The sequence below is a fragment of the Neovison vison genome, chromosome 1 (assembly GCF_020171115.1).
Source record: "Neovison vison isolate M4711 chromosome 1, ASM_NN_V1, whole genome shotgun sequence".
In the NCBI taxonomy this organism is placed as follows: domain Eukaryota; kingdom Metazoa; phylum Chordata; class Mammalia; order Carnivora; family Mustelidae; genus Neogale; species Neogale vison.
This window is the reverse complement of record NC_058091.1, coordinates 52,899,825-52,927,196: the sequence shown is the minus strand read 5'-3', so window position 1 is coordinate 52,927,196 and position 27,372 is coordinate 52,899,825. Positions and strand designations below refer to the sequence as shown.

General features: G+C 35.3%; 1 protein-coding gene across 6 annotated transcripts in view; it reads left to right on the top strand.

The window, feature by feature from the left end:
- Nucleotides 1–27,372, top strand: part of SENP6 (SUMO specific peptidase 6) — a 127,025-nt gene that overhangs the window by 20,478 nt on the left and 79,175 nt on the right. For all 6 annotated transcript variants that reach the window (XM_044246978.1, XM_044246975.1, XM_044246970.1 and 3 more), the window contains exons 2-5: nucleotides 4,920–5,013; nucleotides 7,035–7,095; nucleotides 24,831–24,973; nucleotides 26,084–26,188. In XM_044246978.1, the coding sequence (XP_044102913.1) occupies nucleotides 4,920–5,013; nucleotides 7,035–7,095; nucleotides 24,831–24,973; nucleotides 26,084–26,188 (403 nt within the window). The remainder of the gene's footprint in view (nucleotides 1–4,919; nucleotides 5,014–7,034; nucleotides 7,096–24,830; nucleotides 24,974–26,083; nucleotides 26,189–27,372) is intronic.

The following is a 27,372-nucleotide window of genomic DNA, read 5'->3' as shown; positions in this document are numbered from 1 at the left end:
CTCATTGTGCCAGTTTGGTAATATTTGTGTACTTGTAGGTATTTAGGTTTGCTTTCTCTAGTCAGCTAATAAGTCAGTTCCTCCCTATCCACCATTTTAATCTTTCATCAATTTAGTTGTATCTCTCATTTACCATTATGTCCTGTCTGGTTTTTTTTTGTTCTTAAGCGTTTCTCCTTTCTCTCCCCTCCCTCCATTACTGTTGTATTAGTGAAGGGTATGGAAAAAAACATTTATTTAATTTGTGATACTTAACTAGGATCCGTCTTCAACCTTTTATCTCTCCTTCCACTCAGTTTCGTAAGTGGAGTACAGTGGACATAATTTTCTACTCTCATTATTTCTAATGAAGGATATTGAAATATGGTAACACTCTCAAAGTCTTTTGAGAGGATTCAAGTTTTTGTTTCTACTCCCAAGTTGCCCTAAACTCGTGTTTTTAAAATTTGTGTTTTATAATTTATTTTTTTTATTGACAATAATCGCTTTCATGAGGTTATTCTTTCATTTATTCATTTGTAGGTTCTAATTTGCTGTCAGTTAGGAAATCATATGACTAGATTTATTTGAATTGTGTGTATAGGGTCCTAGTTCCTTCAGTGTATAAATAATGAACATTTCTTGACTTTTTGCTACCTAGTGACTTTTTTAATTAACTTGCCTGACTCATTTGTTGGGTACTAGTTGCTGGTTCATGAGTCTTTATTAGGCTAGTAATTATTATAGTTCATTACCTTTTCTGTCTTGGTAATGTAACTTTTCACCTAACCATATTTTTTTTTTATTTTTAAAAAAAGATATTACCTATTTATTTGAGAGAGAGAGAGAGCACATACACAAGCAGCGGGGGAGCGGAAGCAAACTCCCACTGAGCTAGGAGCCTGACCTTGTCCTCCATCCCAGACCCCCAAGATGAGCCAAAGCAGACACTTAACTGAATCACACGTGTGCCCCCTAGCCATCTTTTTTAAAACCGGGTTCATTTTACGTTTTTTTTTTTTTTTTTAAAGTCCTTTTGGGGAATAATTTTAAATTCATAGAGAAGTTTCAAAGATGTTATACAGAGTTTCTGTATCCCATTTATGCATCTTTCCGTGGTGTTGACACCTTACATGATCATCGTACGTTTGTCAAAAACTTGGAAATTAATGTGAGTATAATACCATTACCTAAAACAGACTTTATTTGGATTTCCCTAGTTGTTTCACTGATGTCCTTTTTTTTTTTTTTAAGATTTTATTTATTTAGACCGAGAGATCACAAGTAGGCAGAGGCAGGTGGTAGTGGGTGGGGGGCAGGCTCCCTGCTGAGCAGAGCGTCCAATGTGGGGCTTCATCCCAGGACCTTGAGACCATGACCTGAGCTGAAGGCAGAGGCTTAACCCACTGAGCCAACCAGGCACCCCACTGATGTCTTTTTTTTAATTCCAGGGTCCAATCCAGGATATCACACTGCATTTGGTTGTTACATCTCCTTAGTCTTCTCTGGTGTACAGTTTCTTAATCTTGTTTTTCATAACCTTGATGGTTTTAAAAGCATACAAGTCAAGGATTTTGTAGACTGTTTTTTAGTTTGAGTTTATCTGATGTTTTCTCGTGATTAAACAGGCATTATGAGTTTTGGGGAAGAAGACCACAGGACTGAAATGGCATTTTCATCACATATTAAACAGTATATCCTATGAATAAGACATCACTTTTGATGTTAACCTTATGGCCGAGGTAATGATTATCAAATTTTTTTCACTGTCAGTTTACTTTTTTCTCCTTTTTGTAGTTAGTTCTTGGAAGCAAGTTAATAATAAGTTTAGTATATACTGAAGGGGAAGGGAATTAAGTTTCATATCTTGCGGGAAAGAGTTTGTGCATATATCATTTGGAATTCTTTTTTAAGGAAGATAGGGTGGCATTGGGTCGCTTAATTGGTTAAGTGTCTGCCTTTGGCTCAGGTTATCATCTCAGGGTCCTGGGATCAAGCCCCACATTGGGCTACCTGCTTGGTGGGGAGTCTGCTTCTCCTCGCTCTCTCTCTCAAATAAATTAAAAAAAAAAAAACTTAAAAAAAAAGGAAGATAGACTTTTCTCCCGATTTATTTATTTATTCAATCATTTATGTCAGTATGGATTTGTGAATATTTGTTTTATTTGGGGGGTTATAATCCAGGACTGTTGTTTATTTTTGCTAAAATTGTTTCAGGTTTGTTCACCTGTTTGTTGGGAGGTTCAGTTTGGCTCCTGAAACCTTTTTGACATTACCCCATCTTTAAAAAAATAAAACCTCCTTATTTTCTGGCATACAGAATGCTCTGGACTGATCTTACATTTTTTCTGCTCCATCCCTGCAATCAGTTATTTCTTCTAGGAGCCCAGACTCCTTTTATTAGAGAATGGTATTTAGAAATGGTATTTAGAAATGATATTTAGAAATCGGGTTAAGTGTGCTTGTTGCCTCTGGGGTGTCACTGTTTTCTAGATCTCAGAGGGCAAAGCCTTAGTTTTGTAGACTCCTAACCCTTGGTACAAGACATACCTGTATATGTTCCTTTTATCTATGTGTTTGTATATTAAAGAAATATGAATTCATACTGATAACTCTTACTCTAGTACTATTAGAATGAATAGAGTTCATTGTAGTTTTCTTTGTTGCTTATTTGTAACCTTTTTCTCTGACAGGGAGAAACCTTGCTTCTATTATATACTCTTTATTATTTGTCGAATTCCAGTATGCATGTAAGGAAGTTTCAGATTTGCTCATGTGATTTGTTCCTTCCTATTTCATGATATTTTTGGTTGTGAACTCACATTCTTTGAAACTTTTTGAGGCTTGTATTGAAATTTTATATTTATTGGGGGGAATTTACATTTGATGCTGTTCATCATGGAGAGGCTTTTATTTTGCCTTTAAAATAGCTTTTTATTGTAAAATATAACATATAATTTATAATTTATATATAATTTATAATATAAATTTAAAATTTATAATTTTAATCATTTTTAAGTGTACAATTTTAGATTGTCATTAAGTATTTCGGTAATGTACAACCATCACCACTACCCATTTCCAGAACTTTTGTATCAACCCAAACGAAAACTGTGTGCCAGTTAAGAAATAACTCTCCATTCTTCTCTTTATCCAGCCTCTGTTACCTTCTGTCCTGCTTTCTGTCTCTGAATTTTCCCATCCTAGATAACTCATTTAAGTGGAGTCATGTTGTATTTGTTACGTCTAGTATTTAACTCATTGTAATGTTTTCAGGGTTCATCCATGTTGTAGCATGTATCAAAATTTCATTCCTTTATGGCTGAATAATGTTCCTCTGTGTGTGTGTGTATGTGTGCATATGTACGTGCATACAGAACATTTTATTTATTAATTTGTTTTTTGATGGATATTGCATTGTTTTTACCTTTGGCTATTTTTAATGTTACTATGACTGTTGGTGTACAACCATCAGAGTCCATGCTCTCAGTTATTTTGGGTATGTATCTAGAAGTGGGATTTCTGGATCATAGGGTAAATTCTATGTTTAATTTTTTGAGGAATTGCCATACTTTCCATGTTAGCTGCACCAATTTACATTCCTGCCAGCAATGCATAGAAATTCCAGTTTCTCCACATCCTTACCAGTATTTTATATTTAAAAAAAATAATGGCCATTCAGCCTGGGTGGTTCAGTGGGTTAAGCCACTGCCTTCAGCTCAGATCATGATCTCAGGAGTCCTGGGATCGAGCCCCACATCCCCACATCCGGTTCTCTGCTCAGTAGGGAGCCTGCTCTACCCCACCCCCTGCTGCTCTTTGCCTCCATCTCTGCCTCCTTGTGATCTCTCTCTCTCTGTCAAGTAAATAAATAAATAAATATTTTGAAAAAAAAAGGCCGTTCTAATGGGTGTGAAGTAGTATCTCATTTTAGTTTTAATTTGCATTTTCCTTACATTTAGTGATATTCAGGATCTTGTGAGACTCTTAATTATTGGCTTTTCTGGCCTACATAGGTACGGTTATGAAAAGTGTGGTTCCAAACCTTGAGTAATTTTGAGCTTATGGTTAGGAATTATTTAACCATGGGGTAAATATACTTTGTCTTCAATTCAACCTGAAAACCCAGGGCAAAGACAAGATGTCATTATTATTTCCTCTATTTTTCAGTTTCTTTTTTTCCCCCTTGCTCACCTAGTTGGAAGGTTGCCCTATAGGTCTTCTGGTCTTCAGTCTGACCTCTCATCTTGCTGTCATTCCAAACCTGATCTTAAAGCCTAAGGCCTAGGACATGAGGTTTTTGGTTTTTGTCGTATGACTCCAAGACAAATGCCAGCTTCAGAACTTCATTTATCTCTCTGAGTACACAACTTCTGGTCGTTTATGGCTTCGTGGGCTTTCACCCATACACTTAAGAATTTTTTAAAACTCATGAGCATGTTTGGTGTTCTGATCTATAGAGTGTCTGGCCATCAAGTTCACCATATTGTCAATGCAGAAAACCTAGTTTTTCTTCTGTTAAAAGATTGAGGTGATTGACTGAAGTAAAGAAAACGCTAGTAGTCTGGATATATGTCTCATAAATAGGGCAGGCCAACTAATGGGTACTAATTTCTAGAATCAGTGATTAAATATGGAGATACTGGGTTGATTTTTATGTATTTTGTACATAATCATGTGCTTCACCCATTTTTATTGTATCTTACTAATTTGGGCTTGTTCTTGGTAACACACTCATGCATATGGACAACTGTTAAATTAGCAAAAACAGATTTTAATGTATTCTTTTTCACTTCAGAGGAAATAAGATGTTTATAAGAAATAGTAAAATAGCAAGACAAGAGAAAATTTAGACTAACCAAAGAGCTTGGGAAATGCTTAATTTTATTTTATATTGAATAGCGCTGTGGAATACTTACCTGAGTTTGTTTTTGTTTCAGCTTTGGCTAGATCAGAATCTAAGAGAGATGGAGGTTTTAAAAATAATTGGAGCTTTGATCATGGAGACGAAAGTGAAGGCGATACAGATAAAGAGTAAGAACTTTTTTTTCCCTCTCAGATATTTTATAAGAATTTCATTAAAAAATGATTTATATTTCATGGAAGTATTTCTAAGAGTATGGTATTTTTTACTTTAAAAAAAATGTCTATTATAGTAGCATCAAGGGAAGAAAATGCCGGTTTTTTAATTAAATAATTGTGCTGTTATGTTTCTCCGTATATTGAAATGTGTAAATATGTGCATGTGATACATACAAGCTTATAATTAAAAGTTGGCCACTGAGATTTTCAATTAAAGAAATTGGGCTTTTTTGTTTTTAAAGGACATTCTCTTCAGGCAGTGATTTGAAAAGCTACCATTTATCATGAATAAGTGAACTCAGATGAAAGCTCCTGAATTCTCTGTGAAAGTTTATATCCTATAGTATCTTTCTTCATAGTTGTCCCATCCATCTTCGATCACATTACCACCAGAGAAAGCAGAAAAAATATAAATGTTAAACACAGATGTTGATCCAGACAGAAATTATTCATTACATTTTGTTAGTGTGCTTGAAATGTCTCCTTTGTAAAATTTAAATGATAGTTTTAATAGAACCTCTTGCATATCATGAAATTTGTATTGCAAATTCACCATTGCTATTATTAGGTGCCTTGATTTATTGATCTGGTTTTCCACTGGCTAGCACTAGTTCAGAGATACACAAGTATATATGTACGTGTGTGTGTGTGTGTGTGTGTATGGTGTGTGTGTGTACATACACACACACTATATATATATGGTGTGTGTGTGTACATACACTTTTATATATACACACACACATATACATACACATACACGTTATATATAAATCCATAAAGTTATAGCAAAACTAAGTATTTTTTAAAAAATTGTACACAAGAAGTTATTCAGAATATATTGGCTGAGTACTGTGGGTGCTTCACTTCTGTCTGGGGAACAGCTCCATTCATAATTACCACTTTTATGTGCCTTCATCTATGAGATACTGAATTGAAGTGAAGTTTTAAGGAGAGCTTTGAACTGGTATGTTTCTCAGCTAAAATTGGTATTTTATGGTTGTCTTTCTCTTGTTTTTTTATTTCTATTTTAACTAAGATAAATTTTTAGTATATATGTAGTTTCAAAAAATTGGAATTAAATCTGAAATTGAGTAGAAAGCATCTCACCTTTTAAACATTTTTGTAAAATGTTTGGAAGAAAAATTTTAATATGAAAAAGTTGGGATGTGTATAAACTATAATGGAACAAATATATTTTTATTTTAATAGGATTTTACTAAAAATAGCTCTGCAGAGTTGTCTTTAGAAGAAGGTATTTTGTTTTTTTTTGTTAGATTCGTCATGATTATGTAAAAATTTTTATATTTGAAAGTGTTACCTATTCTGTATATTTCATTTATGAATTACACTCTTTGGCTCATCATTATAAGAGGCTCCTTAGAAATGTCTGCTTTTTTAATATCTTGAGATTAACATGAGCTATTAATAGATATATCATTCTGGTCTTTTAGAGTCTTAGACCAATCATTCCAAAGCATTGATATTTGTAAGAGTTGCAGAGGTAACACACTTTTTTTTTTTTTTTAACATCATCTAAGGTTTTCTTACCATTTTTTTTAAATCTGTTTTGTTTCTCTGTTCTTTCCCCCTAATTTTAAATCTAAGACAGAAAGGAAAAATGAGTAATTATATATGAAATCTACATTTAAGGAAATAAAAATTGCATGTTTGTTTATAGCAAGGGTCAACAAACAATAGGCACATGGACCCAATCTGGGCCATCATTGGATTTTGTTAAGAGTTTTATTGAATATAGCCACACATATGATCTGTGGCTGCTTTTCTACTAAAATAGCAGAGTAGTTGGTATAGAGACTGAATAGCCTAGAAAGCCTAATTTACTCTCTGGCCCTTTATAGAAAAAGTTTGCTGATCCCTGAATTAGGTAGGCAAAGAGAGTAAAACTTCGGAATTTAATGTATGGGTTGTAATTGTCACTTAAGGTTTTTTTCCCCCCCTTATTTTCTGTGTAGTGAGGCAAATCTACTCAGTGTAGATGAAGATGAGGATTCCGAGACCTCAAAAGGAAAAAAGGCAAGTGTACTTTTCTGACTTTTTTTGGTTAATTTTTTAGGTTATATACTAAAAACTAATACTTCAAAAGAAGACTTTTACATATATATTTATGTTTTTATTTATTTGACAGAGAGAGAGACAGATCTCTCTGAGGCAGAGAGGCAGGCAGAGAGAGAGGGGAAAGCGGGCTCCCTGCTTGCCAAGCAGGGAGCCCAATGCGGGGCTCGATCCTAGGACCCCTGAGATCGTGACCCAATCTGAAGGCAGAGTCTCAACCCACTGAGCCACCCAGGCGCCCCTTTTTAAATTTTCTATTGAAATTCCCAACCACCCACTTCCCCACCCAAGGCTAGTGGTGTTCCCAGTGTCTTGTTTATTCCATCAGATTTTATGCATTACAAAGAAAGTATATTTTTCTTGCCCTATCCTCTTACATTAACACAATTAATAGCGTACTGTACATGATTTTTAATCTTTTTAAAATTAATGTATCTTAGAGACCACCCATAAGCATCCATTTAAACACCCTTGTTATTTTCCATGGGTGTTATAGTATTCCATTGTATGATGTACTGTTCTTGTCCAATGCAACAGTATTGAAGGATATTTATGGTGTTGTCCACCTTTTATTCTCACCCTAAAATAAGTTGAATAAAGTCTCTTTCTATATGGGTTAACTTGCATATATACAAACATATCTGTAAGATGAATTCCTTGCAGGAGAGCTGCTGTATCAGGACAGGTACATTTCTAATTTTGTTATACCTGATTTACGCTTTTACCAGCAAATCTGAGTATGCCTGTTTCCCCATACGTTTGTCACAGTGTTAACAACCTTTTGATATTTGTTGGAAAAAATAGTATCTTGGTATAGACTTAATTTGCATTTCTTTTGTTATGAATAAGTTGACTGTTTTCATATGTGTAGTCTGTTTCCTTTTTGATGATTACTAGTTAATATCCTTTACCTGTGTTTCTATTTAGTCTTTTTTTTTTTTTTTTAAGATTTTATTTATTCATTTGACAGAGAGGGAACACAAGCAGGGGAAGTGGAAGAGGGAGAAGCAGTCTTCTTGACGAGCAGGGAGCCCAGTGTAGGGACCCCGATATAGAGGTCAATTCTATGACATGAGCCGAAGGCAGACACTTAACAACTTAGCCACCCAGGTTCCCCTCTATTTAGTCTTTAGAATATTACCGAGTCAGAGAAATTCTTTTTATATTGAGCCCAGGCACACATTTTCTCACATTTTTGACAGCTCTGATATCTGTCTAGATTCATCTTATAATAATGGCATGATATGGTTTAATTAGAAAATTTTTCTTGGGACACCTGGGTGGCTCAGTTGGTTAAGAATCTGTCTTCAGCTCCAGTCATGATCCCAGAGTCTTGGGATCTAGTCCCACATGGGGATCCCTTCTCAGTAAGGAGCCTGCTTCTCCCTCTGCCTGCCACCCCCCGCCGCCGCTTATACTCTTGTGCTCTCACTTGCTCTCTCTCTGGTAAATAAATTCCAAAAAAAAATTCTTTTTCTTGCACATTAGTATTTACAATGATATGTATCTTACAGTGGTTCATTAGGTTTGATGAAATACAGTGTTGGGGAGAAATTGGCCCCTTGCTGTGATACTATCAGCTAATATTTTAAACCAGTTTTTTTTTTTTTTTTAAATTTCACTAATTTTTTGTCTTTGTTTTTGGTGATTATTACCTTTGAGAAAATGTATTTTCTTACGTTGTCAAACTATATTAATTTTTTTTTTCCTTTTATGGCTTCTGGTTTAGAGTCTTTGTTCCTGATAATGTTAACTTAGTTACTTATTTGCTTGTTCCTACTAGATAAATAGTTTCACAATACCAATACAAATAATAATTGCTAATAAAATGATTTAAAATTTTTTTCCTTCTTTTGCTTGTTGGTGTTTGGTGGCACCACCAGGTATATCCTACTAGGAATGTGTATTTAAATTACTGGTTTTTTTTTTTTTTTTTTTTTTTAGGTAACGAGGATTCTTTTATTTTCAGAAAAACAGTATTCATTATTTTTTCACCACACCCAGTGCTCCATGCAAGCCGTGCCCTCTATAATACCCACCACCTGGTACCCCAACCTCCCACCCCCCCCGCCACTTCAAACCCCTCAGACTGTTTTTCAGAGTCCATAGTCTCTCGTGGTTCACCTCCCCTTCCAATTTACCCAAATTCCCTACTCCTCTCTAACGCCCCTTGTCCTCCATGCTATTTGTTATGCTCCACAAATAAGTGAAACCATATGATAATTGACTCTCTCTGCTTGACTTATTTCACTCAGCATAATCTCTTCCAGTCCCGTCCATGTTGCTACAAAAGTTGGGTATTCATCCTTTCTGATGGAGGCATAATACTCCATAGTGTATATGGACCACATCTTCCTTATCCATTCATCCGTTGAAGGGCATCTTGGTTCTTTCCATAGTTTGGCGACCGTGGCCATTGCTGCTATAAACATTGGGGTACAGATGGCCCTTCTTTTCACTACATCTGTATCTTTGGGGTAAATACCCAGGAGTGCAATTGCAGGCTCTATTTTTAATTTCTTGAGGAATCTCCACACTGTTCTCCAAAGAGGCTGCACCACTTGCATTCCCACCAACAGTGTGAGAGGGTTCCCCTTTCTCCACATCCTCTCCAACACATGTTGTTTCCTGTTTTGTTAATTTTGGCCATTCTAACTGGTGTAAGGTGATATCTCAATGTGGTTTTAATTTGAATCTCCCTGAGGGCTAATGATGATGAGCATTTTTTCATGTGTCTGATAGCCATTTGTATGTCTTGATTGGAGAAGTGTCTGTTCATATCTTCTCCCCTTTTTTTGATGTGTTTGTCTGTTTCGTGTGGGTTGAGTTTGAGGAGTTCATTATAGATCCTGGATATCAACCTTTTGTCTGTACTGTCATTTGCAAATATCTTCTCCCATTCCGTGGGTTGCCTCTTTGTTTTTTTGACTGTTTCCTTTGCTGTGCAGAAGCTTTTGATTTTGATGAAGTCCCAGAAGTTTATTTTCGCTTTTGTTTCCTTTGCCTTTGGAGACGTATCTTGAAAGAAGTTGCTGTGGCTGATATCAAAGAGATTACTGCCTATGTTCTCCTCTAAGATTCTGATGGATTCCTGTCTCACATTGAGGTCTTTTATCCATTTTGAGTTGATCTTTGTGTACGGTGTAAGAGAATGGTCGAGTTTCATTCTTCTACATATAGCTGTCCAGTTTTCCCAGCACCATTTATTGAAGAGACTGTCTTTTTTCCACTGTATATTTTTTCCTGTTTTGTCAAAGATTAATTGACCATAGAGTTGAGGGTCCATATCAGGGCTCTCTACTCTGTTCCACTGGTCTATGTGTCTGTTTTTATGCCAGTACCATGCTGTCTTGGTGATCACAGCTTTGTAATAAAGCTTGAAATCAGGTAAGGTGATGCCGCCAGCTTTATTTTTGTTTTTCAACTTTCCTTAGCGATTCGGGGTCTCTTCTGATTCCATACAAATTTTAGGATTATTTGCTCCAGCTCTTTGAAGAATGCCGGTGGAATTTTGATCGGAATGGCATTAAAAGTATAGATTGCTCTAGGCAGTATAGACATTTTAACAATGTTTATTCTTCCGATCCAAGAGCATGGAATGGTCTTCCATCTTTTTGTGTCTTCTTCAATTTCTTTCATGAGTGTTCTATAGTTCCTCAAGTACAGATCCTTTACCTCTTTAGTTAGGTTTATTCCAAGGTATCTTATGGTTCTTGGTGCTACAGTAAATGGAATCGATTCTCTAATTTCCCTTTCTGTATTTTCATTGTTAGTGTATAAGAAAGCCACTGATTTCTGCACATTGACTTTGTATCCTGCCACGTTGCTGAATTGCTGTATGTGTTCTAGTAGTTTGGGGGTGGAGTCTTTTGGGTTTTCCATATAAAGAATCATGTCATCTGCAAAGAGAGAGAGTTTGACTTCTTCATTACCAGTTTGGATACCTTTTATTTTTCTTTGTTGTCTGATTGCTGTTGCTAGGACTTCTAATACTATGTTGAACAAGAGGGGTGAAAGTGGGCATCCTTGTCTTGTTCCTGATCTCAATGGGAAGGCTGCAAGCTTTTTCCGATTGAGGATGATATTTGCTGTGGGTCTTTCATAGATAGATTTGATGAGGTTCAGGAATGTTCCCTCTATCCCTATACTTTGAAGCGTTTTAATCAGGAACAGATGTTGGATTTTGTCAAATGCTTTTTCTGCATCAATTGAGAGGACCATGTGGTTCTTCTCTCTTCTCATATTAATTTGTTGTATCACATTGATTGATTTGCGAATGTAGAGCCATCCTTGTAGCCCAGGGATGAATCCCACCTGATCATGGTGGATAATCTTTTTAATGTGCTGTTGGATCCTGTTGGCTAGGATCTTGTTGAGAATCTTAGCATCCATATTCATCAGTGATATTGGTCTGAAATTCTCCTTTTTGGTAGGGTCCTTGCCTTGTTTGGGGAACAGGGTAATGCTGGCTTCATAGTAGTTTTGAAGTGAACTCTTCAAAATTAAAAAATTTATTTATTTATTTATTTATTTTAAGTAATGCTGGCTTCATAGTAGTTTTGAAGTGAACTCTTCAAAAATTAATTAATTAATTAATTAATTAATTTTAAGTAGTCTCTACTCCTAAGAGTAGAGATCTCTACTCCTGGAGCTTGAATTCATAACCTTGAGTTTATCTCCTCTGAGCCAGCCAGGCACCTCTAAATTACTGTTTTTAAATCAATTGAAATGATTTTAATTTGTTTTATAATTATGCAAAAAATATTTACATGATTCCAAAGTAATATCTGTGAAAGTTTTATTCAGAGAAGTCTAGGTTTTGTTTGATTCCTTCTATCCTTTTCTCTTTGACCAGAAAAATTACATTGTTTATAGCCTTTAGTTGTTCTTTCCTTTCATTTTTAATGGAATATACAATCCTTCCCAGAGAAACCATCCACACTGTTTCCTACCTTGATTGTTTTACTTAATAGTATGGTCTCTGGACCACTCCACTAATAAACTATTTAGAAATCTTTATTATCTCTTTTATTGTTAAATAGTACTCCTGTGATTGGATGAACAGTAGATAATTACTGGGTTCCCTGGTGATGAGCAGAGGTCTTTCCCAGTATTTTGCTATTGTAAGCAGTGCTTCAATAAAGCCTCATGCTTATGTTTTCTCATACCTTTATGGTATATTTGTGGAATAGATTCCTAGAATTGCAGTTGCCATTTCAGAGGATAAATTTACATATAATTTTGCTAGTTAGTACTAAATGCCTCATTCATAGGAATTAGCATTTGCCATTCCCACTGATAATAAATGAGAGTTCCTGTGTCTTTGTAATCTTGGGAAGCATGTGGTCAGACTTGAATTTTTACCAATCTGGGCTAGCACCCTCTTTGCATATTTCCTATACTTACAATTGGATAATACTGGGACTTCTAAATTTCTTCTCCCCCCATCTTTGTGGGGGTTTTTTCTTCCACAACATCTCTATTTTGTCATTTAGGGGAAATTACAGAATTTAAAGTTTTTCTCTTACGGGCACCTGGGTGGCTCAGTGGGTTAAAACCTCTGCCTTTGGCTCAGGTCATGATCCCTGGGTCCTGGGATCGAGCCCCGTGTCGGTCTCTCTGCTTGGCGGGGAGTCTGTTTCCTCTTCTCTCTCTGCTTGCTTCTCTGCTTACTTGTGATCTCTGTCTGTCAAATAAATAAATAAATAAAATATATATATTTTTTAAAAATAAAGTTTTTCTCTTAGTACTCTAAAATTTTTATTAAGTTACATTGAAAAACTATAAGGTTTTCATATTGCAATTTTCTTTAGCTTTTATTTTAACATCTTGATTGCTTAGATTGTTGTTGCTGAGGTGTTCTTCAGTCAGATAGAAATACAGTGTACTTTGCAGGGAAAAATAAAAGATGTTTTTAATTACTAACTTCTGTGACATTGGTTTTCAATTTACATGTTTTTTTTCTTGAAGATGCCCTTAATTAAAAAAAAATGCCTTATACATTTGTAAGGATGTAAGTGTTGATATTTTAAAATAAAACTTAAATGATATTTATGTGTATCTAGTGATCTCTTAAATAATTCTGATTTGCAGCTCAACATCATCTACTTTAAAAAATACATGTACCATCTCCTCTTTGACAGTTGGAAATTTTGTATTGTGCCTTTTTCTCCTTAAATTCATATTTCTGTTCAATTTTCCCATAGAACTTTAATTTCATATATATATTTTTATATGTATTTTAACTTCACGTCTTTTTATGCAATTGAAAATGTTTCAGTTACTTAATCACACTAATAGATACACATGTATTGAAATTTAACATTAAATAACTATCACTACAAGGTTCTAAGTATCTTTTTTACTGGATTGAGTTATCTTTATAATTATTATTAAAGACTTAATATAAACATATGTTATAGTTATTTGTAATTATTAAATTTATTATGTAAAATTATATTAGAAATGTATTTCTTAAAATGGTGACCTGGGTGGCCACCTGGGTGGCTCAGAGGGTTAAAATGGTGCTCTTTTCTTTCTTTATTCATTTGATTCATATATCCATGAACAAGTATTATTTATTGCTAGAATAAGAATTTCAGTAGCGATTTTCTTTTTCTTTTTTTTTTTTTTTAAAGATTTATTTGAGAGAGAGCCCATGTGTGTGAGCGAGTATGGAGGGCAGACTCCCCATGGGAAAGGGAGAGTCTCAAGCAGACTCCACGCAGTACCCAGGGCTTGATCTCACAAACCTGAGATCACAGCCTAAGCCAAAACCAAGAGTCCGAAGCTTAGCCAACTGTGTCATTCAGGCACTTTGCAATTTTCTTCTTGAACTTTTTAAACCAAATGCTGAGAAATTTGGTCATATAGTGAATAGATAAGGATAGAGTTTTTCTGTAGCATTATCCTTCAGTTCTTTCCTTTTGGATTAAATGCCAAAAATCACATAGTAACATAATATTTAAAAGGTAAAAATAATTTGTGGTCAGTCATTAGAGTCATTGCTCTTCTGAATTTGGGGAAGTATATTAAAAAGGTTTTATCACATTTGACAAGTGACCAATAATTACACTTGCTACTTTTAGATTCCCTTTTTTTTAACTAGATACTGTGAGAAATAATTAAAAAAACTGAAATCTTGTTAACTGCAGGATACTTCTGCCAATATGATATTTTTTTTGTGAACTATTTTGTAATTTTTGTTTTGTGTATTTTTTAAAATGTTGGAAATACATATTTTGTTCATTTACTCCATGGAATGAATGAAAAAAAAAATATATATATATAAAACTTATTTGACAAGGCCAGTCCATGTAGTCCTGCCAATCAATTAAATTAAGTATTATTTATCTATAAATCTTTGTTTTCATTTTTCACTGCAAGTATACATGTTAATTTGTATCTTCATGACAAGCATTTCATTTCACTTCAGAATTCTAGGGTAGAAAAATACAATCTTGTTGTTTTGACCTAAGCCACAGCAGATTACAGTCTTGTTTTAAAAACTTGGGCTTTCCGGGAGCCTGGGTAGCTCAGTGGGTATTTCTTAAAATGGGTGAGCCTTCGGCTCAGGTCATTATCTCAGGGTCCTGGGATGGAGCCCCGCGTCGGACTCTCTGCTTGGCGGGGAGCCTGCTTCCTCCTCTCTCTCTGCCTGCCTCTCTGCTTACTTGTGATCTCTGTCTGTCAAATAAATAAATAATATCTTTTAAAACAAAAACAAAAGCAAAAAAAACTTAGGCTTTCAGAACGCCTGAGTGGCTCAGTCGGTTATGAGTGAGTGGCCATGATCCCAGGGTCCTGGGATTGAGTTCTGCATTGGGCTCCTTGCTCCACAGGGAACCTGCTTCTCTCTCCCTGCCTCTGCTTGCCACTCTGCCTGCTTGTGCATTTTCTCTCTCTCTCTCTCTCTCTCTGACAAATAAATAAGCAAATAAAATCTTTAAAACGAACAAAAAAAGAAAACCTTAGGTTTCTTTGAGTTCTCACTTGATTTTCTCCTTGGGACAATGCTTTTCTTGATTATAATTGGAATAGAATATACAGAGCTGGTAATTGCAAATTTTTATCACTTTTGTTTTCCATTTTGCAATTAAATTAAGGAAATCTAATAAGCTTGGTCTAGAATATCCAGTTTCTGACCCATGGTTAGAAATACATGTATTTTAAGAGAAATATTTATAAAATGGGGAAAGATATGAAGACCTCCTCCTATTTTTTGTGCCAAAAGAGATCCAAGTGTTTCTAGTTGTTCCTTTCAGGAAGTTTTTAGATTCTAATACACTAGGTGAGAATTATGTCTTTCTCTTGTAAAACAGATAAAGGTTTATTGGGAAAGGAGGTACTGTATAATGCCTTTTCTATAGATGGGTTTAAATACACATTCCTAGTAGGATATACCTATCCATCTATAGATGGGTTTCTGTAGATGGGTTTTAAAGTAAATCGGTTTTAAGAAAGTGTAAAAATGGAGATTGAGGATTTAGGAATTGATTCCCTTAGAAATTCTTTGTATATCCTAAGGGGTTACATATTCTTGGATTTTTAATGGCTTATAGGTAATATATAGGTCCATATGGATCATTGGTTTAAACTGATAGAGTTCTTCTCAAATGAGCATGGAATTAGGAGTAGGCTTTTTCTTGGATTAAAAATGTGTTAGTATTCTTCCCCTTCCCTTTCACAGAATAATCTGTTTACCTTTGGGCTTCTGCAGTTTCCTTGTGTCTCTTTAGATAATGGATACATGTCTTTCATTAGTTCTGGAAAAATTTTAATCATTATATCTGTGGATATTACTTTTCCACATTATTCTTTCCAGAACTTTTATTAGAATTAATAATAATACCATTTTTTCATATCCTTTAACTTGTATTTTATATACAAAAGAAAAGGGGTGCCTGAGTGGCTCAGTCGTTAAGCGTCTGCCTTGGGCTCAGGTCATGATTCCAGGGTCTTAGGATCAAGCCCCACATTGGGCTCCCTGCTCAGCGGGAAGCCTGCTTCTCCTTCTCCCACAGCCCTTGCTTGGGCTTCCTCTCTCGCTGTGTCTCTGTGTCAAATAAATAAATAAAATCTTTAAAAAAAAAGAAAAGGATAAAGAGTAAAGAACAAAATCATTCCTATACCATATTCTAGGTAATTTCCTCAGCTCTGTCTTGTAATTCACTACATTTTATCTTTATCTTTGTCTTAATCTGCTATTTAATATTTCCGTTGAATTCATCTTTTTTCTTTTTAAAAACTTTTGAATTATTTTTTTAAAGTGGGCTCCACATCAAGTCTGGAGTCTCTGGAGTCCCAGTATGGTGCTTAAACTGATGACCCTGAGATGAAGACCTGAGTGGAAATCAAGAGTCAGACACTTAACTGACGGACCCACCCAGGTGCCCCTTTAAAAAAAAAGGCGGCGGCGGGGGTGGGGGGGCATTTATCATTTGTAGAACTTCTGTTGGTTCTCTTTCAAAATTTTGTTTTTTCCCTAGTGTCTAATTCTATTCTATTTATTGTTTCAATATCCATTTTGTTTTTAAGAATTTAAATGTCTTTGGGGCACCTGGGTGGCTCAGAGGGTTAAGGCCTCTGCCTTCAGCTCAGGTCACGATCCCAGGGTCCTGAGATTGAGCCCCACATCGGGCTCTCTGCTCAGCAGGGAGCCTGCTCCCTCCTCTCTCTCTGCCTGCCTCTCTGCCTACTTGTGATCTGTCAAATAAATAAATAAAATCTTTAAAAAAAAAAGAATTTAAATGTCTTTAATGTACATTTTATGTATCTTATTTAATAGATTCTTGTTTTAATAGATTCTTTTAGGTTATTTTCTGAAGTTCTTAGGTGCTAAATATCCTGAATACTTTTTTTTTTGTTGTTGTTAAATTGACTTATTTGACGTCTGGTAAGTTTGGGTGGATGGTAACCACATACTGATAATTTTTACACATTTCCACAGTCCCAATGAAATATTTTGCTGGCAAGCAAAATAGACAAGTTTCTTTTTCCTATGGAGCTTAAATTCTAGTAAATGACTGTACTCATTTGTTACTTAATGAGTAATATAATACAAAGTTGGCAAACTAAGGCTCAGAGGCCAAATCTGGCCTATAGCCCATGGCCTAAGAAACATTTTTAAATGGTTTCCCCCAAAGTCAAAAGAATGCTACGCGACTATTACACGAAATTTGAATTTTGTTTCATAAATAAAATTTTATTGGAAAATCAGCTATGTTCATTTGTTTATGTATTGTCTAGTACTGCTTTCATGGTACAAAACAGATTTGAATTAGTTGCACAGAGTTGAGTGATTTCAGTAGAGATTGTGTGACCCACAAAGTACTTGTTAGGTGGCCTTCTACAAAAAAGTTTTGCTGATCCCTATCCTGTTGTTTTTACCTTTACCATGTAAAGGCATTCTATGTAGATTGATACCTAGTTAAGAGAAACAGCTTTTTTGGATGGGTAATAAATATTTGAGTTAGTTAGACAGAGAGTATCATATTCTAGGCATGCTAATGTCCACTTCATAGGATGTTGTAAGATAGATGTTGTTCTCCTGATCTTATGCTTGCATTAGCTAGAAAACTGTCTTAGGCTACTGAAGGGGGAGAGGCAAACGGGAAGGAAAATTAAAGTTTTTTGGGAACCTCCAGACTGAATATATTATCTTGAATTTGAGTAGTGGTAGTTCTCTTCTCTGTGAAATAGTCATCCATAAATGAATGGCTTGATTTTTTAAATTTATGTTATTTCTCCCAGGAATTTGATGTAGATAAGCAAATGAAGAGCGCAAATAAAATGGGGAAAATAAAAATTATTAGACAGAGAGAAGTAGATGTATTAGGGATTTAAAATAATTTATATGTTGTATTTTTTTTTTTTTTAAGATTTTTAAATTATTTATTTGACAGAGAGAGATCACAAGTAGGCAGAGAGGCAGGCAGAGAGAGAGAGAGGAGGAAGCAGGCTCCCTGCTTAGCAGAGAGCCCGATGCGGGACTCGATCCCAGGATCCTGAGATCATGACCTGAGCCGAAGGCAGCGGCTTAACCCACTGAGCCACCCAGGCGCCCCTATATGTTGTATTTTAATTCAGTAGTTATTTTTAAGTGTTCTGCAAGCTTGAATTATGTCCTATAGATCTACACTTATGTGAAGAAAATCTTTAAAACTTTATATCCTATGATTCTCCTATAGAATAAATTCTCCCGCTACCCCCATCCTTCCCGGAGCTACCTCCTAAGTGTAGCAGTGGTAGGGAACTTTTCCCAAGGTAATTTGATGGTATAGTAAGAGATTTTCTTGAGATAAGTCATCTCTTACAAAGCTTAAAGTACTGGTTTTCTGTTGCCAACTGAAGTGTATTTTTTTTTAATTAATTAATTTATTTATTTGACAGAAATCACAAGTAGACAGAGAGGCAGCCAGAGAGAGAGGAGGAAGCAGGCTCCCTACTGAGCAGAGAGCCCAATGCGGGACTCGATCCCAGGACCCTGAGACCATGACCTGAGCCGAAGGCAGCGGCTCAACCCACTGAGCCACCCAGGCGTCCCAATGTAGTTTTTAATAGTAACCTATAGGCAATGGAATTGGGAAATTTAAGAATTTAGTTATATAGATCCTCTTGCTTTAATGGTGGGCTTGTTGGGTTGTTTGTTGCTGTGCCCTAATGCTTTCTCAGAAAAGTTTTGAAAATGTATGGGCATTTAATCAAATATGGTTGAATTACCTGAGCTATGTACCTGCATATTAGGTATGATAATTTTGGCTTAAACAGTTCTTAAGAGGGAAGATTAACTTTCTACATTTATATAAAGGAGTATTTAGCACAGTTCCTTTGTTTTTGAGATATTTTGTATCCTAATGATGAATTCTTCTTGAATAACACAGTTGTCTTAGTTTTTTTTTTTTTTTTTTTGGTTAAGCATCCTGTTTTTATTTCTCTAAACACTGTAAAAATTCCTCATGCATGGGAAATCCTAGGCTTTGGAATCAGACCAGTCTTTAAATGTTTAAAGCCATTTAGCTAGTTTGGACAAGTTACTTTGCTTTTTAAGTTCAATAAATTTTGTAACAGAGGGATAGAATATCAGTAAAGTTTAAATGACTTACGTGCAGAGATTTTGAGAGAAGAGAACTGAAGTGCAAAATTTGAATGTGTTAATCCCATCACTCAGTAGCAGCAAGTAGTTGGCCTGATGTTTTAGGTGTGGTTGCTTGAATCACAATCTAAAGAACTACTGAAATGTCTAAAATAAGGAGATTGAATATAAAGTAACTTACATAATGCCTATTCATACTTAAGTGTTCACTAAATATTAATTTTCATAAATGCCTAGATAGGAGTGGAATTTGCTTCTGAGATCTTATTTTAATGTTAAATACTTTTATTACAGCATGTGCAAAGATTGAGGGTTTATATTGAAATACAAATATTATATTTGGGAGGCTAGTTGGAATTTTCTGGCCCAGTCAAGTCTGCTACACCATGTAGCTCATACATACTTCTGTAAAGTATATCCCTAAGTTCATCCTTTCACACAAAAGTTTAAAACTAAAACCATCTAAACTAGTTCAGATAAAGCTGTTCTCCCCAGCTTGTGCCCGGTTCTCTCTGTACTGTATCTAGCCTGTGTAACCTGAGTTCAATTTATGATCTCATTTTGTTGTGTGGAACTCAGTCTGTGGACATCTTACTACAGGTACCTCACACATCCTGCCAGAGAGTGTTTTATTTGTTTTTAAAGATTTTATTTATTTATTTGTCAGAGAAAGACAGACAGAGAGCACAAGGAGGGTGAGAGGCAGGCAGAGAGAGAAGCAAGCTCCCCACTGAGCCACCCAGGTGTCCCGCCAAATGGTGTTTTAAAACTTCATCCTCTTTGGTAAAATATCTCCTGGAGGATCTTTCTACTCCTCTCCCCAGTCTCATTGTTCCCTATCCCTTTTTCTCTGCTTAAGTACACTGGATTTTTTGTTTGTTTGTTTCGGGTCTTTCATGACAAAAGGGCTTTGTTCAAACTGGGGGCTGCTTACTGTTGCTTAGTGCTGCTTCCTCAGAGCATGGACAAATAAGTACATCATAGGCATGGGATATATATTTGCTGACTGACTTATGGCACCAAATGAATGGATATTCCTACCCCAGAATGATCTGGAAATCAAGTCTAATCAGGAACCATTTGGGGAAGGGCCTTAATTAGGTTCTGTAAGCAGTAATTAGGTTCTTAATTAGATTCTATAAGCAGTTCTATAGGCCTTAATTAGGTTCTATAAGCAGTATAAGTATATACTTACACTCTATAAGTAGAGAATAGAATTTTTTGAAGCAGATAGGTTGTTCAATCTTTCAAAAAATACTCTACCAAATTCTGACATTCTACCACTTCACTTTATTAAATGCTAAGGTGAAAGGTTGTTTCCTTAATAGAGAGTAGTACCAATATGAGATTTTGACAAAGAATATCACCTAGAACTCTCTCAACAATCCGTAGGAAAATTCTGGTTATAAGAAGTATTATGTATAGTTCTTTATTTATAACACATGCAATCTTTTAAATAGTCTAAATTTTGTATCAAGTCATCAGAGGCTATGAAGTTGGGTCAAAGTGATTGGACTACTGGTGAAATACATTCATTCATTTGTATTTTGATGTTGTGCTGTCTACTTTATAAGACTCTGAGTAACATAAAAGGTTATATAAAATTCACTGTTATATTTCATTTGAGAACATCATCAAATCATTTTCAGTTATTTTAGTCAGAATGTCTTTATTATGCTCTCTCAATGAGAATTTCAAGTATTGTAGTTATGTTACCATTTGCTATGTATTACTTTATCGATCTTAATTGATTTATTACTTTTATATCTTTATTTAAATTCAGGTAAGTTAACATATAGTGTAGTATAGGTTTCAGGAGTAGAATTTGGTGATCCATCACTTACATATAACACCCAGTGCACATCCCAGTAAGTGCCCTTCTTAATACCCATCACCCATTTAGTGCATCTATCCACTCTCCTCCCCCTAGCAACTCTCAGTCTGTTCTCTGTAGCTAAGAGTCTCTTATGGTTTGTCTCCCTCCCTGTTTTTGTTTTTGTGTTTTTTAAAAATTTTATTTATTTGAGAGAGTGAGAGAGAGAGCACAAGAAGAGGAGGGTCAGAAGGAAAAGCAGACTCCCCACTGAACAGAGAGCCAGATGGAGGACCTGATCTCAGGACTCCAGGATCATGACCTGGGCCAAAGGCAGTTGCTTAACCAACTGAGCCACCCAGGTGGCCCACCCTCTCTGTTTTTATCTTATTTTTCCTTCCCTTACCCTCTCTGACTTATTTCACTTAGCATTGTGCTCTCTAGCTCCAACCATATCCTTGCAAATGGCAAGATTTCATTCTTTTTTATGGCTGAAGAATATTCCATTGTGTATATATATATATTGCACACACATACACACACACACCACATCTTCTTTATCCATTCATCAGTCGACGGACATTTAGGCTCTTTCTGTAATTTGGCTGTTGTTGATGGTGTTGCTATAAACATTGGGGTGCATGTGCCCCTTCAAATCAGCATTTTTGTATCCTTTGGTTAAATAGTAGTGCAGTTGCTGGGTCATAGGGTAGTTCTATTTTTTTTTTTTTTTAAGATTTTATTTATTTGCCAGAGATCACAAGCAGGTAGAGAGGCAGGCAGAGAGAGAAAGGAAGGGAGCAGGCTCCCCGCTGAGCAGAGAGCCCGATGCGGGGCTTGATCCATGACCTGAGCCTGGAGGCAGAGGCTTTAACCCACTGAGCCACCCAGGTGCCCCAGGGTAGTTCTATTTTTAACTTTGTGAGTAACCTCCAAACCATTCTCTAGAGTGTGGCATCAGTTTGCATTCCTACCAGCAGTGCAAGAGGGTTCCCCTTTCTCTGCAACCTTGCCAGCATCTGTTTCCTGAGTTGTTAATTTTAGCTGTTCTCACAGGTGCGAGGTGATACCTCATTGTGGTTTTGATTTTTACTTCCCTGATGATGAGTGATAACCATTTTTTTCATGCTTCTGAGGTTTTTAACAAGATATGTATCAAAATCATCCAAAGCAGTGGTCCTCCTGTGTTGGTGTACATCAGAATCACCTGGAAGGTTTGATAATAAGATTGCTGGACTCCACTTCAGAGTTTCTGATTTAGGAGATCTGGAGTGGGGCTGCTAATTTTCATTTTAAGTGTTCCCAAAGGATGCTGGTTCTCTGGTCCGGTGGACCGTACTTCTACAACTCTTCATTGATTTAGGGCTTTTTTTTTTTTTTTTTTTTTTAAATAACATGGGAATAGACCAATGTCATAATGACCGGATAGGTCTAATTTTTATCAGCTGAATGTATCATAATGACCATTTGTTTATGATAAAATAATTTATGGGCTTTATTATAATCAATTAGTTAATTTGAGGGGGGAGACTCAGAGGGAGACAATCTCTAAGCAGACTCATGCTGAGCATGGAGCCTGACGTGGGGCTCGATCTCACCATCCGTGAGATGATGACCTCAGCCAAAAACAGGATTTGGGCACTTAACCAACTAAGCCACCCAGGAGCCCCAATCTATGAACTTTCTAAGAAAATATATCTGTATTTCTAATTGAGTGGAACTATTGGTTACTGAATTCCTGCCTATCTGCCCATTTCAGGACTCAGCAATTTGTGTGTATTTTTGTTAATGCATGAAATAACCCCATGATTACAAGGAAAGTTACTTGGCCTGAAAGACAAATCTGTTTGATTGCTAAATTGTTATTTCCACAATAATGCTTTATTTCCTATGAAAAAGGTCCCCAAATGCAAAAGTGATTGTATTTTCCTACTAACAGAAATAAAAGAGTATAATAATTCAAGTGTTTTTATCCCCTATGTATTTTTTTTCTGTTATTAGTTGTTTATCTTGGTTTTGATCACATTGTCTAATCTCTTTGAACCTGTTATGAATGGTAAATATTGCATATGAAAAGTCATAGAGATACTTTGAGGCCTAGAAAATAACCTGTTTCTGGAGGCGATACATATTTACTTCTGGCTAGTTACTAGGAACATTAGCAATCTCTGTCTCAGATCATCTTAATTCAGTGGTTCTCCAAGTATGGTCTCTGATTGGCAGTATCAGCATCACTTGGGGACTTGCTAGAATTACAGATTGTTTGGATCACCCCAGTCCTAATGAATAAGAATAAACTGTAAAAGTTTGGACACAGGATTTAACAGACCATTCGGGTAATTCTGATTTACACTAAAAATGTGAGAACTGCCTTAATTGAACTGAAGGTTGAGATAATTGGAAGGTGGATTTCAGTCTGTACAATGACTGTTACTCATAGGCTGTAATTCTGATCCAAAGTTTGAGGGGTTTATGAGGCCCTTCCTATATGGTGGATCTTCATCTCCACTTTTTGTATCTCTAGCTCTCTGTTGGAAGTTCATTTTAGCCTCTCAGTTGCATCTTCTGGAATCAAGAGGTGCCTCAGGTGAAAATACAAATCTGGGTTTAGAGCTCTGCGGTTCTTGTTCCTATCTTAATTCTTAATTATTCACTACTTCCAGAGCCCTCCGGTGTCTCAAACATACATTTTTTTAAATTTGTATTTTGTCTAGCGTTTTTCTAGTTATTTTCAGAGCGTAGAAGGAAATGATCTGCATTACTTAATGTACCATTACCAGAAGTGGAGGAGTCTGAAGCCCATGGCTGTAAAAGATAAGGAAGTAAAGAAATGTCTTGAAGAGGAGAAATGATGTGTCAAAAATAGGTCTTTTTTGGAACTTTGTAATGTAGATATGCCTAAAAATAGGAATGGTATTGACACAATGAACTCTGTACTCAGGAGGACCTTTTTTGTGGGAGCTATTTCTTTAGGGAACTCTGTTAGGTTTCCATGGAGATCAATGAGTGGGGGCGGGGAACCACGTTCCTATCTCCTTATGACTGTATTTTATAAATGAGTGAGAAATAAAATATTAAACTATTGTTTCAAAATCAAGTAGATAACTGATTTTTAAAGTGTTGTTTGGGTCAGTTATCACTCAGAACTGAAGATTTTTCTTCTCAATGAGTCTGAAAGCAGCTTTTAAATATCTGGTGAAATGAATGTAATAAAAGTTGGTTTCTTTGTTGAAAAGAACTTCCCAAGAAATGCCCATCCTGTTGTCATACTATGATCCCCCCAAAGTGATTGTTATTGATGTGTTTACATGATCATTTGGAACTTTGAAAGTACACAGACGTTTCAGTTTCTGTGTTTGTATAGAAACTTTGACGTTAAGGCCACACTCCTTGTACGAGTTGAAGTGGTAACTTATTGCCATATTTGACTGTACTTGTCCTACAGATAGCAGCAACAAGGGAAATTTTTTTTTACTCTTAGGAAAGAGCTATTCTAAGATACTCTACCCTCAAGTCTTCTGTTTTTCTCTTAATTATCTCAAATACCTTTGGAGACTTTTAAGTGAAAAGGAAATAATACTGTACACATCCATGTTCCTACATATTTGTGTTAATCTTAGGAAAAAAAAGTATTACAGTTGAATTATTCTTAAATTCATGACACTGTAATCCCTCTCTCCCATCTATAATAGCTGGTATACATTTTTGTAGCTTTTTTGGTAAGTGGGTTTTCAAACAATCATGTTATGGTGTTTATTGACTCTTCAACATTTATGGATTTTTTTACAGTTAAATCGTCAGTCTGAAATTGTTTCTACCAGTTCTGGTGATCCTTGGAAGACATGTGCAAGACGAAACAAGGCTGAAAGTTTAAAACCCTTGAAAGGCAACCCAATTGGACTTAACATGTTGAGCAACAATAAGAAATTGAGGTATAGGCACTTCACTACACATTCCTACAGAAAAGATAAAGTGTTTAACACCAAAAACTAACTACCTTCTTGGCCATTTGACCCAAACTGTACCTTTTCTTTTCACTATTAGCAATGCCAAGAGGTAGAGTTGTTCCATTGTGTGTATTCTTTGCTTTGAATCCTGGGATTAGGGTTGATTGCAGTGATTGCAGTGGTTGTATTATAGTATTTTAATAAAAATACTATAATACATATACATGTGTATATATATATATATATAAATATATACAGTAGAATAGGATTTCATAAGATGAACTTGCTCTCACATAATTAGTAAAGTCTTGGTCATAATATTAGAAGTAGAAGGCATTGGAGAATGCTCCTGTCTCCTCTAGGGGATACTTAATCAGGATGGTCTCAGTAAGGAACCTTTTTTTTTTTTTTTAAAAGGTCTCTTAATTCCTCTTCTCTTCTAGATACAACCCACTTTTCCTTTGTGGTACTCATAGGGAACCACTGTTACTGATATGATTGGGGTCTTAGACGTCCCAGAAATAAATTTGGAAATCCCTGTTTCATTTCAGTTTTGTCAATTTATAGATAGAAAACTGAGGTACATAAAGGCTAAGCAACTTTGAAGTCAGTGGCAGAGTCAGAAGTAGAATTTGGGACTTCTGACTTTTTTATTTCTTTTACAGCAATACATTTGTTTTTATCTTGGCATGTAAGAAACCTTTATAATACTCATGGTTTAAAAGCTTTTTATATGGATAGTCCCTAATAGAGAAGAAGAAAAGAAAATACATCTGAATTAATTTATAAGATTTGGTGCAGAACATTAATTTAGGGTTCCTGCTTTCTACTCCAGTGTTCTTCTACTCTGTATCTTTCATGAATTATATTGGAAACATTTCAGAGACAAATTCAGAGAGTGGAAAACTCCTAATGGACAATTTAATGTGGTCATTTGGGTTGGATTGATAACATAAATATATTTAAATATATGTATTTTTCTTAGTGTGAAGGCTTTTGTGTATGTGTGTATGTTTGGATTTGAAAGGATTCCTTTTGCATATGTTTGTGTAATTTTCTGTAGTTCAAATTATTCTTTGTCTCTTGCATCTGCAGTGAAAATGCACAAAATGCATCAATATGTTCCGGAACTGTAGTTCATGGTAGACGTTTTCAGCATGCTAATGCACAGATATCACTTGTAAAAACAGCAGCTCAAAGGTAAGGATTCGAATTGCATTTGTGTGTGTGTGTGTGTGTGTGTGTGTGTGTGTACATCCTTTTTAATTGTTTGGCAGATTTTTTTTTTCTTTTTCCTTTAACCAATTTTTCTTACTTTGTGGAACTTTACTTTGTTTCTCTTCTCTGTAACAAGATATTCCTGTCTCTGAAATAATTCGTATTTTAGAATTTCATTATTAGATATCTGTTTTTGAATAAATCATATTTGTAAGTAGAGACATAAATAAGGGCCTTTTTATTGCATTATATTCCAGTTAAATTAATCTGGTTTTACAACATTGACTGTACAACATTTGACAAGAAATCTTCAGCTGGTGGTTTAGCTCTGATGAGTATAATTACAATTATTAGCTTACTTTCTTTCTAAGATTTATTGGATTTTATAGTACGAAAATAACTCACATTATTAGTTTTAGCGGAGAAAATTTTGGTTTTAGTAGATTTGGTGGTTCTCATTGATCATCAAAGTAATACTTGAACCTTGAAATAATGAAAGTAACAATGGGGAAATCTTACTGCTTTAAGTGTGGGTTTTTCATGACCGTTTTTGAATTATGAAATTTCAGTTAAATTTCAGTTCTGAGCCAATTCTAACTGACTAAGAAATTCTAAGGATCTAACAATAAAATAATTTTTGCATTATGAATAGTTATATAAAATATTTTTATAAATAGTAAAATTTAAGGATTTGGTATCTATGCTAAATGCTGTTCTTCATTTTTTAAAATGTCAATCCAGATTGTTGCTTATTCAGAAAATGTCCTGACTCTCAGAAACCCTTTCTTTATTTGCTGTGTACATAGATTTGGTATAGCATAGATTTTTAACTTAAAAACCATAAATCTTTCTCATACTTTAAGATCTTTCTTTTGCTTAAATATTTTATTATAGATAAAAGATTATAACATTAGATGTTTGAGAAATTCAACTAGAAAGAAAGAGAACTTACTGCACATACCAAAAAATTTGCTTTTTTACTGTAAAGTACACAAATCAAACTCTCTAGCTGACATATGGCATAAACATGAGAATAATAAAAGGAGAATAATTAGTGGGGAGGCAAAAAGAAGAGACATAGTGTTTTTCACACACTGATCACATTGATAGAATCCATTGCTGACAAAGATTTGTCTTTTTTATATTCTGAAAATTGGTCCATGTTG